The sequence below is a fragment of the Salmo trutta genome, chromosome 4 (assembly GCF_901001165.1).
Source record: "Salmo trutta chromosome 4, fSalTru1.1, whole genome shotgun sequence".
NCBI lineage: Eukaryota > Metazoa > Chordata > Actinopteri > Salmoniformes > Salmonidae > Salmo > Salmo trutta.
The window spans coordinates 43,474,949-43,492,680 of NC_042960.1; the positions used below are offsets into that span (position 1 = coordinate 43,474,949).

Consider the following 17,732-nt stretch of genomic DNA (forward strand, 5'->3'; position numbering starts at 1 on the left):
TTCACACACACACACAATCCTGTTGAGAATCTGGTTCTGACTGTGTGCATTGTAACTATTGTGCATGTGGATAAAAGAAGGATTACTAAATGTACCTGATTGCCATTCTTCATGGAGCTGGCTCTCACTGCTGTGGTGCTCCTCTTCTTCCATTCTTCATGGAGCTGGCTCTCACTGCTGTGGTGCTCCTCTTCTTCCATTCTTCATGGAGCTGGCTCTCACTGCTGTGGTGCTCCTCTTCTTCCAGTCCGTTGGTGAGTGTGTGTCCTGCCTCCTCATCACCTGGATTCCCATTAGAACTCTCCTTCTCATCCTCAGCCATCCCGTTCAGCTCCTCCTCTACCTCAGCAGAATCGGCATCATCATCACCATCATCATCATCCAAAGCAGGGTTGCCATTGAAGCAATCTCCTCCCTCTTCCTCTGGAGGGCTCCCGTTAAGAGCCAGAGCCCCCCCTCACCATCTTCATCACCCCTCTTCCTCGCTGCGTTCCTCTTGTAGGAGTCTCTCCATGGAGGCCCTTAGCTCCCTCAGGTCATCATCCTGATACACACTGAGAGAACACAGGTCATATTACTCACAGCTTCATTATACACATGGTTTCATACTGCACAAAGCACGTTCCTCATGACACAGAGAAGTCAACTTAAGTGTCTATATATCAAACATATACTCATGGTGTTTGTGTGTGTGTAGTGCAAGTGTGTCGCAGTGTCTTACTCCTCATTCTCTGATTGTTCATCCTCCTTGGCCTCTTCTTCCTCCATTGTCTCTATCTCCAGGTTGTTGTTGTTGTCGTTGTCGGGGGCAACAGCCCCGTTGACCCCTCCTGCCTCCTGCAATGAGCTGAACAGTCTGCTGATGTCTGGGAGAGAACAGGTCCACAGCATCTGAGGACACACACACACACACACAACACAGCCAGCAAGTCACACTCCTATACACCCACCATGACTAACTAAATATCACACATGCAAATTCTTAGCGCAAGACTTTCAAAACTCAAAAGTTTACACCAGGATTTTTTTTGTTACACCAGGATTTTCTTTTGTTGCCTTAAATAAGTTGTAGTGCAGCCAGGTCAGGTGCCCAGAAGCTCAAGAAACCGAATAGAATTGTAATATGTGAAAAATGCCTTTAACTACGGGATCAGCATCCGAAATCAGGACAGTTGCTGCTCAATATGCGATATTTGACTAGAATGGCATTGTAAACAAAAGCCAATTTTCCGGGACATCATATTAGGCGGAAATTGAGATGATCGGTCCGATCATGTTTGAGGACATGGGTGTGCATGTGAGTGTGTGTGTGTGTGCATGCGTGAGTGAGTGAGTGTGTGAGGCAGGCCGGTGGAGTGGCCTCTGGTATGATGACACATCAGGGATGTGGAAGAATCGCATTAATAACGCTGTGTCCAGGGAGAGCCATCGCTGAAAACACACATGCAGGGCTCCGACCTGGACCTGAGCGCGCACGCACACACACACACACACACACACACACACACAGCTCCAAGTTGGAACTCTGCACAGACACACACAGTCCCTACAAAAATAACAGGGAACTTCGCCTGTCTCTCCCTGGGCCTCTCTCCCTCTCTCCCCGGTAGAGGTTATGAAAGATGCAGGAAGATAAATGTCCTCTCTCTCCCATCAGGCTCTCTTCCAGGACACGTGATTAATAGGGCTGGCTCCATTCCAGAGCCCTTTATTATTAAAGACTGAATCAGAGCCTAAAAATACCACAGAACCTCCGCATTTCATCAGGCACAGGCAGAAAGGTCCGAGTACATTTTCTGAACATCTACCACAGCTGTGCATCACATCACTGTAGAGGACAGAATAATAGATGTCATATGAATGGAAGACCCTGCAATAGACCAGCGTCCTGTCCAGAGGGTGTACTTGTACATCAAGCTGCCTCACGCTACCGAAACAGGAGACTGATCCTACGAGCCATTCTGGCTCGCACAAGTCAAGGCTCGTTCAAGGCTACTTACTTACGGGAGTGGCAAGTAGCCTAGCTGTTAAGAGCATTGGGCCAGTAACCGAGAGGTCGCTGGTTCGAATCCCCAAGCCGACTAGGTGAAAAATCAGCCGTTGTGCCCTTAAGCAAGGCACTTAGCCCTAATTGCTCCTGTAAGTCACTCTGGATAAGAGAGTCGGCTAAATGACTAAATTGTGATTGATATATTATACTGGCTGATAATAATGAACCATTTAATTTATTCATTTTATGGAGGAAATATGCTTGTTACTTGTGATTGTGTACTATTATAGAAGGATGTTCAGGGACAGGGTTACAATATTAGTGCGATTATGAGAATGTTATTACTTTGTTATTCACAATATTTCCTTTATAATTCCACATCCATCCATTCTCTTTAGTTATTATCCCCAGTCTCCATGAGGAGAAGTGTTGTTATTCACCTTGGGGTTGTTGGCGTCGAACTGGCCCGCGGAGAGGCCGATGAAGAGGGCGTTGTGGTGTTTGGAGAGGAGCGGAGACACGAAGCGAGAGGCCAGAGAGGAGGACGAGTCCTCCATGGACGACTGGGCTGACATAAGAACCAGAGCTGCAGTACGGCGGTGGGCCGAGGAGGAGGACAGCTTCACAAACAGAGGTTCCTCACACACTGGCACTATAGCTAGACAGAGGGAGGGAAAGAAAGAGGAAAAGGCAGCTGAGCATGGGACACCAGCTTCACCGAAAAGGCAGTCTAGTTATAGCAGTGTCTCTCTCAGTTTACCTGACGATTCGGGTTGTTTCTCTGCCCTCTCCCCAACCCCCTTGGTTTCTGCTGGTGTTACTCTGCCCTCTGGTGATCTAATAGGGAAGTCACACACAAAATACAATGCAAGTATCAATTACGAATTCTGTATTCATAAGGCTGGTTTTGCAAGACATAATTCTTTGTAATTGAGTTTCATGAACATGTCCTAAATAATCCAAGAAAATGGCTAAACTTCATTACAGTTCAAGTCACATTTTAGTCAAGAGCTTTTTAATCCAATGTTAATAATGTCAATGGAAATCACATTAGGTCACTAGGAATAGGCATATACTTGGAGTAGATGCATGTCATGCCGCTCCAGTGGAGGTAGTAAACCCTCACCTCAGCAGCAGGGCCTGTTTCTCCAATGCCTGCTCTACGCCAGCTGGGGGATTTGCAGCCCGCTTTTGGCCCTCCTCCAGGACCACTGACTCCAAGTCTGCTGGATCTGGAAAGAACACGAGAACATCTGCCTGAGTGATTTAGATGGGCTGATATATTCTACTACCTGTATGTCTCTGGATAAAGAGTGTCAGTAACTGATAACCTGTACAGTACGTAACCCACTCACTCTCTCTCTATAGGTTTGGGTGGCGTCTTCAGCATCTCTTCTAACATAGTCTGCCTCTTCTCCTGACCTGTCACTTCCACTAAGGTCGCCCCCACTTCCTGACCTTTGGGCTTGGCTCTGGGCGCATCACTTGGAGCGCCGATGGAGCGGCACTCAATCTTCTTTCTCCTAAGCTCTGCCTCATTACAGGACACCTGGCTGTCTGAGCCATCACTGTCGTACTGGAAGGGACACCAGAATGACCCCGAGAGGATGTCATAAACCTCTCACACAAAAACGATCCAACAAATACAGTGTCATAATCTGATCTCTGGTGGCGGAGGGATACCTTCTCTCCTCTGAGGTGTGCTTTGATCTGCTGGCGCTCGTTGAAGTTCTGTAGCTTGATCTGCCTCCGCTGGGACAGGTACTCCTGAGAACAGACACACAGATGTTACACACACAAAGAGATAACTAAGAAGTTACACAGTGCTCTGTGAGACTACAGCGCAGATCACCTTAGCAGGTAACACATATCACAGACACGTTTTCACCTGATACAACAAACACCAACTGATGATTTAAAAACACAACATAATTCACTAACATCATAACCATTTCCACAAGGAGAACATTGACTGAATTAGCCATCAACACATTTGACACGACAAAAGAAAGACAATCACTTTAGTGTGTTCACTTCAGTTACACGTAAACGCCTAAAAATGACACACTGGTGTTATTTGAGATGAGTTTCTTTCAGTCAAAAACAAAACAAAAAACCCCTGGCAAAATATAATGTGCACAAAAATGTGTGGAAAGGGTAAAAAAAAAAGCTTTTACTGGTGCACCAAATGAATGAACGGCAGCTCTGACACAGACTTGTGCATTGACATGACGTTACACACACCTGTCCACACAGAAACATGCAGTACAGGGAGTGAGACACTGGGAGGTGCTGCTGGGTCACTTTTTGACTGCAGAGTTGAGGGGATGTGTCTGAGGGTAGCACCATGCAGACACAACAGAAGACGGGGAAGCCAAACCCAGGCATGTCGTTATGAGTGAGGGATCGGATGGAGTGAGGCTGGCTGGACATCCAGAGCTGAAAGCTGGGCTCCTACCTCCTCCTCTTTGTTGGGCTTGACTCTCCTGTAGCTGGACTGACCATAGATGGCTGCCAGGTTTTGCCGGGCACCCTGTTCACAGTTCAGTTCAATCACATTTCAGATGTATAAAATGTGCTGCATTTAGTCCAAAACACCGGTAAGCATTCAATTCAACCTTGATTCCAGATCGAAACTATGGTTATTAACAATTCAAAGTTAATTTGTCACGTGCGCCGAATTCAACAGGTGTAAACCTTACAGTGAAATGCTTACTTACAGGCTCTAACCAATAGTGCAAAAAAGGTGTAAGGTGAACAATAGGTAAGTAAAGAAATAAAAACAACAGTAAAAAGACAGGCTATATACAGTAGTGAGGCTATAAAAGTAGTGAGGCTACATATGCTCTACATATGCTCTACCTGTGGCTCAGTTGGTAGAGCATGGTGTTTGCAACGCCAGGGTTGTGGGTTTGATTCCCACAGGGGAACAGTATGGAGATGAAATGTATGCATTTACTACTGTAAGTTGCTCTGGATAAGAGTGTCTGCTAAATGACTAAAATGTAAATGTTTAGTCAGGCTGATTGAGGTAGTATGGCTCTTTGTCCTCTGTACCTGCGTCGCTTCCTCTTGCAAATAACGGGATGTTGGCCCTGTCGGGTGTTTGGAGAATGTCTTGTGCGTCTTGCTTGTTGAAGAAAAAATCCTTGTCTAATCCAAGGTGAGTGATAGCTGTCCTGATATCCAGAAGCTCTTTTTTGTCGTAAGATACGGTTTCAGAAACATTATGTACAAAATAAGTTACAAATAACGCGAAAAAAAACACATCATAGCACAATTGGTTGGGCGCCCGTAAAACTACTGCTGGGCGGGGGGGTGGGGGGGGGCGACCATGTACCAACTGGCCCTCAGGGCGCACCTTGTTCAGCATGGCGTCTCTTTTACGCTGCAGGAACTCCTGAACCTGATTGACCCATTCACCTACCGCATGACCCCAATGCCTGGAAACAGTTGTAGAGGAAACGCTTTAATTTACTTAGTATTGAAATAACATTGTACATCATGACTAAGAACTATTACCAAAAAAATCTAGTAAAGCTTTACTGCCAGTTAGAGACAGAACAGTGTGTTCTAGAATAGTTTGTGACCAACCACGGACCTGCTAACATGAGCTTGCTCTAGCCTCCGTAGCTCTCTCTTCACCGCATCAGGGTCTGGGAGACAAGCATGACCGTTGATTAGACTACAGTACATGAAGTATATTTCAATAGGTTCGAATCAACACAGGCTTCCTTCTCTGGACGTACACCAGCCAGTAAGTCGACTCAATAAAGGCTATACATGACACCATTTCATCATCGTGGTGGCAGCGGCCGCTGCCTCAACGCACCTCAATGACTAATTAAGGTAATTCAACTCTACAAATTTTAAAATGAGTGTTTACAAACTGACATTCACACAAAGACCAAATCCTCAAAGTAAGTTCACGGCCCAATGTGAGGCAATGTCCCCTCAGCCAGGCAGACATGGTTACCTTTTGTTGTTGTACGGTTTGTTTTCACAAATCTCAGGTGACAGGTAGTACGGCGTCCCGATACATGTCCTGGCCAGCTCCACAGTACTGAGAAAGAAGATTGTGGAGTTACTGAAATGGAGATTACCGTTGCAAAGAAGTTGCCCCCTTTTTCACTAAAACACAGGCTAGCTTCTTTAGTATGTTGACTTGCTCACCTATTCAGCACCCTGGCAATCCCAAAGTCTCCTAGCATTATGGTACCATCTTCGGTCAGAAATATGTTCTAAAAGTTTAAAACCATATTAGTACGATGAATAATGTATACTACTACATGCTCAATATTCAGGGGAAAGTGGGGTCTATGCGCACTTCCTGTTTACCCGCGATTTGATGTCTCTGGAGGATCTTACGGTCATGTACATGCTTCAGGGTGAGGCATATCTGCACAAACCAATCCAGGATCTATCAAGACACAGACAGAGTCAAACAAAGAGCATGTTCATACTCCTGCCCTCCCTCCATGACAAAAATCAGTCTGTAGCTACGGAAACGTAAGTCTTTTTTGTGCTTCATTCATCTGAACCATGGCTTTCATGTGAGTTTCACCTGCTTGGTGCCTCCATTGTATTTTTTTACCTGCTCCTCAGAGAACTGCACTCCTTTCTGAGAGTTGATCATCTTGAATAGGTCTCCTCCCTCACAGTAATCCATTACGATGTACAGACATCCACACTCTAGAAAACACAAAGACACACACAAAGATTGGTTTAACCCCTGTCTATGTATTACACTGTGCTACAGGACACACAAGCACCGTTATTCGATCTCCTTGGCCAGACAGGTGTTAAACAGACTCTGCAGGATTGAACCAGGAGGGAGAGGACAGTGTGAGGTCATCCATCCTCCGTCTAATGTAATTAATGAGCCAGATGGATTCTCTACTTCGCCTCTGGAGGCTTCTGCCAAGTCTCACACACCCACTGAGATTCATCACGTTGGGTCATTAGCAATCACACCACAGGTGACGGGCCCTGTAGCTCAGTTGGTAGAGCATAGTGCTTGTAATTCCAGTGTAGTGGATTCAATTCCCAGGACCACCAATATGTAAAATGTATGCGTGCAGGACTAAATTGCTATGGTTTAAGTGTATGCTAAATGACATTATTTATTTCACAAGTCTCAAGGAAATGGATATAGGCCCAGAGGTATTCTGGCCATCACGGCTGAATATTGACCTCTGAACTGGGGCCCCTGGACTGTGTAGTGCGCAGGTTGTTGTTCACCTTCAAAGGACTCTTTGTACTGGACGATGTTGGGGTGGCTCATGTTGGCCAGAACAGCCACCTCTTTCCGGGACTCCTGTCTCTCTTTACTGGACATCTGCCATAGAAAGTGAGAGAGGGGGAGGAAAAGGCAAAGAGATAGCGACAGAAATATCGCATATTATGGGTGGAATAAGACTTCCATAACATGTAAAATGTGACATGTCATGTGTGTTCTCTCTTACCCGGGAGATGCCGATCTGCTTGATGACATACTGTTTTCCATCGTCCCTGGGTTTGACGAGGATTGCGTTCCCGAAGGAACCTTCCCCTATCTTCCTCACCTTTTCATAGTTGTCCATGTCTCTGAAACAGATGACTCCTCATGCTGGGGCTGTTCAAAGATAAAAACAAACAATTGTAATTTAGCTTAGGCTAAGACTTATGCGTGCCTAGGCTTGCAAAGGGAGGGTATATTACTGGAAACTTCAGAAGTTTACCAGTAAACTACTAGAATTTTGGTAGCTTTCAAGTTATTTCATAAGCTGACATCTAGTCGCATTTTTGGGTACTTCAGATTATCACAGGTGGCTAATTCTCTGGCCCTCTGTGTGACCTTATCACATGTAAAATATATAAAATAATCAAATCAGATGATTTAAAAACTCAGTTGACGGAGAGGAAACTTCTCAGCGACTTAACCATGAGGCCAATGGTCAATTTAAAACAGTTACAGAGTTTAATGGATGAGATTGGAGAGAACTGAGGATGGATCAACATTGTAGTTACTCTACAATACTAACCTAATTGACAGAGAAAAGAAGTAAGCCTGTACAGGATAAAAAATATTCCAAAACAATGCAACAAGGCACTAAAGTAATACTGCAAAAACATTTGGCAAAGCAATAATTGTTTTGTCTTGAATATTTTTTATTTATTTATTTATTTTCACCTTTATTTAACCAGGTAGGAAAGTTGAGAACAAGTTCTCATTTACAATTACGACCTGGCCAAGATAAAGCAAAGCAGTTTGACACATACAACACAGAGTTACACATGGAGTAAAACAAACATACAGTCAATAATATAGTAGAAAAATAAGTCTATATACAAAGTGAGCAAATGAGGTGAGATAAGGGAGGTAAAGGCAAAAAAGGCCATGGTGGCGAAGTAAATACAATATAGCAAGTAAAACACTGGAATGGTAGATTTGCAGTGGAAGAAAGTGCAAAGTAGAAATAGAAATAATGGGGTGCAAAGGAGCGAAATAAATAAATACAGTAGGGGAAAAGGTAGTTGTTTGGGCTAAATTATAGATGGGCTATGTACAGGTGCAGTAATCTGTGAGCTTCTCTGACAGCTGGTGCTTAAAGCTAGTGAGGGAGATAAGTGTTTCCAGTTTGAGAGATTTTTGTAGTTCGTTCCAGTCATTGGCAGCAGAGAACTGGAAGGAGAGGCGGCCGAAGGAGGAATTGGATTTGGGGGTGACCAGAGAGATATACCTGCTGGAGCGCGTGCTACAGGTGGGTCCTGCTATGGTGACCAGCGAGCTGAGATAAGGCGGGGCTTTACCTAGCAGGGTCTTGTAGATGACCTGGAGCCAGTGGGTTTGGCGACGAGTATGAAGCGAGGGCCAGCCAACGAGAGTGTACATGTCGCAGTGGTGGGTAGTATATGGGGCTTTGGTGACAAAACGGATGGCACTGTGATAGACTGCATCCAATTTGTTGAGTAGAGTGTTGGAGGCTATTTTATAGATGACATCGCCGAAGTCGAAGATCGGTAGGATAGTCAGTTTTACGAGGGTATGTTTGGCAGCATGAGTGAAGGATGCTTTGTTGCGAAATAGGAAGCCGATTCTAGATTTAATTTTGGATTGGAGATGCTTAATGTGAGTCTGGAAGGAAAGTTTACAGTCTAGCCAGACACCTAGGTATTTGTAGTTGTCCACATATTCTAAGTCAGAACCGTCCAGAGTAGTGATGCTGGACGGGCGGGTAGGTACAGGCAGTGATCGGTTTAAGAGCATGCATTTAGTTTTACTTGCATTTAAGAGAGTTGTATTGCATTGAAGCTAGTCTGGAGGTTAGTTAAAACCTCTAGAGGGTGTGGGACGGTAGCGTCCCACCTGGCCAACATCCAGTGAAATTGCAGAGCGCCAAATTCAAGAACAGAAATACTCATTATAAAAATTAATAAAACATACAAATGTTATACATTGGTTTAAAGATGAACTTCTTGTTAACCCAACCATGGTGTCAGATTTCAGAAAGGCTTTACGGTGAAAGCATACCATGCGATTATCTGAGAACAGCGCCCATGAGACAAATATTAGAAACAGTTACCAGCCAAGTAAAGGAGTTACACAAGTCAGAAATAGCAATAAAATGAATCACTTGCCTTTTCATGATCTTCATATGGTTACACTCAAAAGACTCCCATTTACTCAATAAATGTTCGTTTTGTTTGATAAAGTACCTCTTTATATCCAAAAACCTCCGTTTTGTTCAGTAATCCACAGGCTCAAAGGCAGTCACAACAGGCAGACGAAAAATCCGTATCAGTAAAGTTCGTAGAAACATGTCAAACGATGTTTATAATCAATCCTCAGGTTGTTTTTAGTCATAATAATCAATAATATTTCAACCGGACAAAAGCTTCGTCAATATAAAAGGAAAAGAATAAAGGTGTGCTCTCGGTCGCGCGCATGAAAAACCTCTGGGACACTGCGGTGTCCACTCATTCAGAGTGGTCTTACATAGGAAGTGCAATTTGAGTCCTAAGTCAATGGAATCTGTATAAGCAGTTATGGAAAACTACAAATATAAAAAATCCCACTTCCTGGATGGATTCTTCTCAGGTTTTTGCATGCCATATCAGTTCTGTTATACTCACAGACATTATTTTAACAGTTTCAGAAACTTTAGAGTGTTTTCCATCCAAATATATCAATTATATGCATATCCTAGTTTCTTGGCCTGAGTAAAGGCAGTTAACTTAGGCCACACTTTTCATCCGGAGGTGAAAATAGTGCCCCCTACCCCAATGAAGTTAACAGTGTCCAAAGAAGGGCCAGAAGTACACAGAATGGTGTCGTCTGCGTAGAGGTGGATCAGAGAATCACCAGCAGGGGTGACCTAGGGGTTCACATACTTTTTCCAACCTTCACTGTGAATGTTTAAATGATATATTCAATATAGACAAGAAAAATACAGTAATGTGTGTTATTTGTTTAAGCACACTATGTTTGTCTATTGTTGTGACTTATATGAAGATCAGATCAAATTTGATTACCAATTTATGCAGAAATCCAGGTAATTCCAAAGGGTTCACATACTTTTTCTTGCCACTGTATATTGTTTACAAACATTTGAGTAAAACAAGCTTGCATTTTGGGTTCAACAGTTGAACTCAGTTCATGAGGCATTTATAAGTTCTATTCTTCAAGAATCAATGGGTATATGTATAATTCAGTTAAAAGTTTTTAAAAAATTGATCTACCAACTAAGGATTCTAGCTTTAAACTTTTAAACTAAATATGAGAAAACATACAGTATCACTGTGTACTTTGCTGAACTTCAAACAAGAAACAAAAGAAATAGAAACACACACTTCAAAAATATTTTAAAAAAACACAAAATTGTACCTAGTAGTTAGGGATTACTATTTTGGTTTTAAAATTAACATCATTGATGTTGTTGCAGCTCCAGTTTCTGTGGACCTTTCATTGTTGAAGTTGACCCTATTATTAAACAAACCAATTCAGAACAGCATTCTTGGTAGCTGTGAGCAGTCAGAGAGCAGTATATTTATTTTGTTGACTTCTAGAGCTAAGAGAAAAGCTATAACTTGTCGTTGAGCATAGCCGACTAGTACACATTCAAGCCCCAGATGGAGAACTTGATAAAAATCGCTTCTTCTTTTATAGTATTATGGCGGTCCGCAAACAAAAGTACTTGATTGTAATACGTGAGTAAAAGTAGAAATGACATTTTATACATCAAATTCCTATTAAGCAAACCAGATGGCATGATTTTCTTTTTTTCTGGACAGACAGGGGCACGCTCCAACATTCAGACTTTAGTGAGTCCGCCAGATCAGAGGCAGTAGCGATGACAACGTGTTATATTAATAGGTGCATTAATTGGACCATATTGCTGTCCTGCCTAAGCATTCAAAATGCAACTAGTTCTTTTAGGTGTCAGGGAAAATGTATAGTAGTAAAAGTACATATTTTCTTTAGGAATGTAGTGGAGTAAAAGTTGTCAAAAATATAAATAGTAGGGTTCAGATACACCAAAAAACGACTTAGTAGTACTTTAGTATTTTTACTTAAGTGCTTTACACCACTGGCTGCCACCTACTGTACTAGAGTGTGTACCACACCCCCTCAGCAGCTGTGCAGACAAAACAGGAAATATCATTTTTGAGAACGAATAGGAATTCAGATCGTTGCACTATACCGGAACCAGCCCTGACACACAAGATAAACATTAGTCTCCGCCACAATCTCTAAAATGGCCGAGTCTTGTTCATTATTCGGTGAAGAACAATTCACTTGTTCAATTTGTCTGGATCTACTGAAGGAGCCTGTGACCATTCCTTGTGGACACAGTTACTGCATGGGCTGTATAAAGGACTACTGGAGTGTAAATGACCAGACAGGTGTCTACAGCTGTCCTCAGTGTAGACAGATATTCACCACAAGGCCTGCTCTGAACAAAAATACCATGTTTGCAGAGGTAGTGGAAAGACTGAAGAAGACTGAAGAACTCCAAGCTGACCCTTCTGTTCCTAGTTATGCTGAACCAGGGGATATTGTGTGTGACGTCTGTACTGGGAGAAAGCAGAAAGCCATCAAGTCTTGTCTTCTGTGCCTGGCCTCGTACTGTGAAACACACCTCAAGCTTCATGACAAGCTAAACCCAGGAAAACGACACAGGCTTGAGGAAGCCTCCATACAGCTTCAGGAGAAGATATGCTCCCAGCATGACAAACTGCTGGAGGTTTACTGCCGTACTGATCAACTTTGTATCTGTTATGAGTGTTTGATGGGTGTACACAAAGGCCATGAAACCGTTTCAGCTGTAGCTGAAAGCACAGAAAAACAGGTAAGCTCTCTGAGACTGCTTCTATACATGTTTTGTATGAATTGTTTTTAAATTAAAAGTCCTGAATTAAACATTTGAAACTGTAGCCTATGCGTCAGTATCCACAGTGATAAAAAAGATAGGACTTAGTCTGAAGTCCACACAGCAATTAAACAGTAGCTAGAGAGTAAACAAAACACCGCCCTAACCTCCCAAGGTTTAAAGCACCATTCCAATGAAATGCCATATCATTTTCACTCATAAGAGTTTTGGATCTACAGAAAGAACTGAAGGAGGCACACAAGAAATCCAAGCAAGTAATCAAGAGGAAAGAGAAGGAGCTATTGCGGTTGAAGCAGGCCATGGAGTCTCTCACAGTGAGTATTGATGAGAGAACTTCAACTTCTGACAACTGAAGCTCTTCTCCAACCAATCATCTGAGTTCAGAGCTCTATGAGAGGTATGATTTCAAAGGAAGACTGCTGCTCTCTCTCCCGCTCTCTATTTGTGTGTGCCTCCCTACAGTACTCAGCACAGGTAGCCGTGGAAGACAGTGACAAGGTCTTTGATGAAATGATCCGCTCTGTTGAGAAGTGTCACTCTGATGTGAAAAGACTGATCAGATCACAGGAGAATGCTGCTGTGGGCCAGGCTGAGGAGCAGGTTGACCAGTTGCAAAAGGAGATTGCAGAGTTGAGGAGGAGAGATGCTGAGCTTGGGAAGTTGTCAAAAACAAAAGATTCTATTATTTTCCTCCAGGTAATATTGACACTATCAAGACTCCTGGATACGATGACTCTTCAGTAAAATATGATTTTGTTTGCCAAATTCACACAGAATTCCTCTGGTACTTTGTTTCACTTTGAATTTGTCAGGATCCAACTTGTATATTAAGATTGCCTGTCTGTGTCTTTAGAGCTGTCAATCAATCCTAGCCCTCCCTGAATGCGGAGACTCATGCAGCATCAATGTCAGCCAACAAGTGTCTTTTGAAGGCGTGAAGAAATCTGTGGCCGAACTGAAACAGCGATTGGAGGACATCTGCAAAGGGACCTTCATAAAAATCTCTAAAAAAGGTTTGCAACAAACAGACCAAACTTGTCAAATCCCTTGTTACACTCAAACCATCTCCACTGACCAATCAATAGTTTTCCTTCATTTAATTGAGTAAACAACAAATAAACAGACTTCTGTATACATACCTGAATCCATATAGAATGGCTCAATTATATTGTTATACTCACTAGGCCAATATATCCGTTTCCACAGTACAGGATGTTCATATTCTGCAGCCATCAAAGCCCAGTCCACGTGAGTCGATTTTCACCACACATTTGCACTAAAATTACATCAGTACAATCACAGCTTATCTTGAGACTAATGCAACATAATTTACTGTCTTTAGTTCATTATTTCTGTATCCCTCTAGCTCTACCCCAAATAAAAGAAACGTTTGTGGAGAGTAAAGTACCAACAACAAGGGAGGAGTTTTGGAAATGTAAGTATGGAAGACAAACAACAGACAGACAGATCAATACTTTTTGTACGGGTTCATCATATCTGATTTCTTACCATCAGATGCCTGCCAGCTCACATTGGACCTAAACACTGCACATAAAAACCTCCTTCTCTCCAAAGACAACAAAGAGGCTGTATGTAAGGATGTGGCGCTGCCTTATCCTGACCACCCAGAGAGATTTGTAAACAATGCTGTAGTACTGTGTAGAGAGGCTCTGTCAGGCCGCTGTTACTGGGAAGTTGAATGGAGTGGAGTACAGGTTATTATGGGTGTTGCATATAAGGGGATTAACAGAAAGATGTGTCCTAGGAATGATAATTTTGATTGGATTTTAAACTTTCATGAACAGACCTGGAGTTTGGATGTGTTTGGTCGCTGTGTTTGGGAGAATACTAAACAGACTAAACAACTACCTTTTCGTCCCTCTAAGAAAATAGGGCTCTACTTGGATCACAAGGCTGGATCGCTAACGTTCTATAACATTACTGACACAATGACCCTCCTCTATAGAGTACAAACTACATTCACTCAACCACTCTATCCTGTTTTCTGGATAAAAATACAGTCCGGGATGAAATTGTGCCGTATGAAATAAATGAAAATGGCTTATTATAAAAATATGATGCTTTTGTGAAAGCAAGTCTAGACAGAACGTGCAGTGTAGCAAACAAGGAAGTTTGAAATCCTCTTTTTACATTGAAAAGAAGTATGGGGGTTTGTCTGTTGGGGATTATAAACGGCACCCACTTCTAACGGCAATCACTTACACCAAATTATACAAATGATATGCTGTACGAGTAAGAAGGAAGTATACCAATTGCATACAAGAATGAATAAAAAATAAATGAATGGTAATATCTGTGTCAATGTTCTTTAATATAATATATTTATAATCCCCAACAGAGGTGGATGAACGCAGTGCCCTTCTTTCAGTCCCTACACCCAAAGAAGGGCACTGCGTTCATCCACCTCTGGCCTGCTCGCCTCCCTACCTCTGCGGAAGCACAGTTCCCGCTCAGCCCAGTCAAAACTGTTCGCTGCTCTGGCACCCTAATGGTGGAACAAGCTCCCTCACGATGCCAGGACAGCGGAGTCAATCACCACCTTCCAGAGACACCTGAAACCCCACCTCTTTAAGGAATACCTGGGATAGGATAAAGTAATCCTTCTAACCCCCCCCCCCCCCCAAAAAAATATATATACAGATGTACTATTGTAAAGTGGTTGTTCCACTGGATATCATAAGGTGAATGCACCAATTTGTAAGTCGCTCTGGATAAGAGCGTCTGCTAAATGACGTAAATGTAAATGTTAATGCTCAAAAAGAAAAGCTTATATTTGAGAATTTAGTCCTCAGGCTATACAACATTGGTTATAAATCTTCTTATTTATTTATGTATTTATTTATTATAAAACAGATATACTGTACCTTCCAATGTGAGACAGAGTTGCTGAGAATTAATAACTTAAGATGCCTCACCAAACTAGACTAGTAGTACATGAGGATACAGTAAAATGAAAATGCCCATCACCTCACCTGCACAAGTAGTTGAATAGTTGGGGAGGACTGTCGCCTACTGGTCCACATTAGAAACTACATGTTTTATTTGAACCTTAATTTAACTAGGCAAGTCAGTTAAGAACAATTTCTTATTTACAATGAAGGCCTAGGAACAGCGGGTTAACTGCCTTGTTCTGGGGCAGAACGACAGATTTTTACCTTGTCAGCTTGGGGATTCGATCTAGCAACCTTTTGGTTACTGGCCCAACGCTAAGCTACCTGCCGCCGCAAATGTAAGTCAGTCCAGCACACTCTTTGCCAATAAAAAGCACAAACTTAGAAACTAAGATTTATTGAAATAAATACCAATGTCCGATGCAGTGTAGTTCATTTCCAAAATCCATAAGATCTGAGGAATTATCTACAACAGAAAAATAATTATATCAAAGCAACACCAGAGTTTTCAAAAACACCCATCTTTGGCAACGCCATAGAGATCCTATTAAAAAAAAGGTAGGGGGGTGGATCAGAAAACCAGTCAGTATCTGGTGTGACCACCATTTGCCTCATGCAGCGCGACACATCTCCTTTGCATAGAGTTGATCAGGCTGTTGATTGTGGCCTCTGGAATGTGGTCCCATTCATCTTCAATGGCTGTGCAAAGTTGCTGGATATGGCGGGAACTCGAAACACACTGTCGTACACGTCGATTCAGAGCATCCCAAACATGCTCAATGGGTGACATGTTGGATGAGTATGCAGGCCATGGAAGAACTGGGACATTTTCAGCTTCCAGGAATTGTGTACAGATCCTTGCGACATGGGGCTGTGCATTATCATGCTGAAAGATGAGGTGATGGTGGCGGATGAATGGCATGACAATGGGCCTCAGGATCTCGTCACGGTAGCTCTGTGCATTCAAATTGCAATTGATAAAATGCAATTGTGTTTGTTGTCCATAGCTTGTGCCTGCGCATACCATAACCCCATCGGCACCATGGGGCACTCTGTTCACAACGTTGACATCAGCAAACCACTTGCCCACAAGATGCCATACATGCTGTCTGCCATCTGTCCAGTACAGTTGAAACCGGGATTCATCTATGAAGAGCACACCTTAGGTATGCTCCCTCTAATTCTCCCATCTCTCTCGGCGGACCTGAGCCCTAGGACCATGGCTGTCTGGCTGTCCCCAGTCGGCATGGTCATACTCCGATCCAATTTCTGCTGTACTGCCTGCGGCAATGGAACGCTGACATGTTCACTGGATGTGCTAACTTGTACCGGACCTGCTGCCCTCTCCCTCCACCGCATTTGCTGTCTCGACCTCTGAATGCTTGGAAATGAAAAGCCAACTGACATTTACTAATTTACTCCTCAGTTGCTGACATGTTGCACCCTCTATAACCACTGATTATTATTTGACGTCTTAAAGAACGATCTGGATCTGTACTCTTATAATCTCCACACAGCACAGCCAGAAGAGGACTGGTCACCCCTTAAATCCTGGTTCCTCTAGTTTCTTCCTAGGTTCCTGCCTTTCTACAGAGTTTTTCCCAAGCCAGCGTGCTTCTACACTTGCATTGCTTGCTTACTCTTTGGGGGTTTAGGCTGGGTGTCTGTATAAGCACTTTGTGAGTTCTGCTGGCGTAAAGGGCTTTATAAATACATTTGATTGATTGATAAATGCCCTCAGAACCGTTCATTCCGCTGTTCATTGCTTGGATGGGCACAAAGTAGCTTGCTAGCACACACAGTCCCGTGTGGCTCAGTTGGTTGAGCATGGTGTTTGCAATGCCAGGGTTGTGGGTTCGATTCCCACAGGGGACCAGTATGGAAACAAAAAAATGTATGAAATGTATGCATTCACTATTTTAAGTCGCTCTGGATAAGAGCATCTGCTAAATGACTAAAATGTCAAATAGAACTTCTCCAGCATGCAGTGGCCATTGAAGGTGAGCATTTGACCACTGAAGTTGGTTATGATGCTGAACTGCAGTCAGGTCAAGACCCTGGTGAGAGTGATGATCATGCAGATGAGCTTTCCTTAGATGGTTTCTGACAGTGGGTACAGACATTCTTTGGTTGCGCAAACTCAGTTTAATCTGCTGTCAGGGTGACTGGTCCCAGATTAGCCAGATGTTGGAGGTGGTTTATGGTAGAGAAATTAACATTCAGTTATCTTGCAACAGCTCTGGCAAACATTCCAGCAGTTAGCATGCCAATTGCATGCTCTCTCAAAACTTGAGACATCTGTGGCATTGTGTTGTGTGACAAAACTGCACATTTTAGAGTGGCCTTTTACTGTCTACAGCACATGGTGCACCTGTGCAATGATCATGCTCTGTAATACATTTCTTGAAATGCCACACCTATCAAGTGGATGGATTATTTTGGCAAAGGAGAAATGCT

At 43.0% G+C, this 17,732-nt stretch overlaps 3 protein-coding genes across 3 annotated transcripts; 1 reads left to right on the top strand and 2 right to left on the bottom strand.

The window, feature by feature from the left end:
- Window positions 1-109: 109 nt before the first annotated feature.
- Window positions 110-2,639, bottom strand: LOC115191539 (serine/threonine-protein kinase Nek1-like). Its single transcript, XM_029749339.1, has 3 exons — window positions 2,431-2,639; window positions 722-891; window positions 110-554 (listed from the first exon to the last, which is right to left on the bottom strand). Exons 1-3 carry the CDS (start codon window positions 2,563-2,565, stop codon window positions 470-472), a joined length of 390 nt encoding a protein of 129 aa, XP_029605199.1. The 5' UTR covers window positions 2,566-2,639; the 3' UTR covers window positions 110-469.
- On the bottom strand, window positions 2,568-7,549 carry LOC115191538 (serine/threonine-protein kinase Nek1-like). The gene is made up of 13 exons (XM_029749338.1): window positions 7,456-7,549; window positions 7,232-7,328; window positions 6,585-6,682; window positions 6,329-6,410; window positions 6,164-6,231; window positions 5,967-6,053; window positions 5,592-5,646; window positions 5,352-5,433; window positions 3,674-3,757; window positions 3,346-3,566; window positions 3,117-3,222; window positions 2,751-2,827; window positions 2,568-2,648 (listed from the first exon to the last, which is right to left on the bottom strand). The coding sequence occupies exons 8-13, from the start codon at window positions 5,361-5,363 to the stop codon at window positions 2,630-2,632; spliced, it is 519 nt and encodes a 172-aa protein (XP_029605198.1). The 5' UTR covers window positions 5,364-5,433; window positions 5,592-5,646; window positions 5,967-6,053; window positions 6,164-6,231; window positions 6,329-6,410; window positions 6,585-6,682; window positions 7,232-7,328; window positions 7,456-7,549; the 3' UTR covers window positions 2,568-2,629.
- Window positions 7,550-11,669: 4,120 nt separating this feature from the next.
- On the top strand, window positions 11,670-14,674 carry LOC115192405 (tripartite motif-containing protein 16). The gene is made up of 7 exons (XM_029750879.1): window positions 11,670-12,321; window positions 12,582-12,677; window positions 12,826-13,059; window positions 13,217-13,376; window positions 13,570-13,611; window positions 13,730-13,798; window positions 13,879-14,674. The coding sequence occupies exons 1-7, from the start codon at window positions 11,728-11,730 to the stop codon at window positions 14,412-14,414; spliced, it is 1,731 nt and encodes a 576-aa protein (XP_029606739.1). The 5' UTR covers window positions 11,670-11,727; the 3' UTR covers window positions 14,415-14,674.
- Window positions 14,675-17,732: the final 3,058 nt, after the last annotated feature.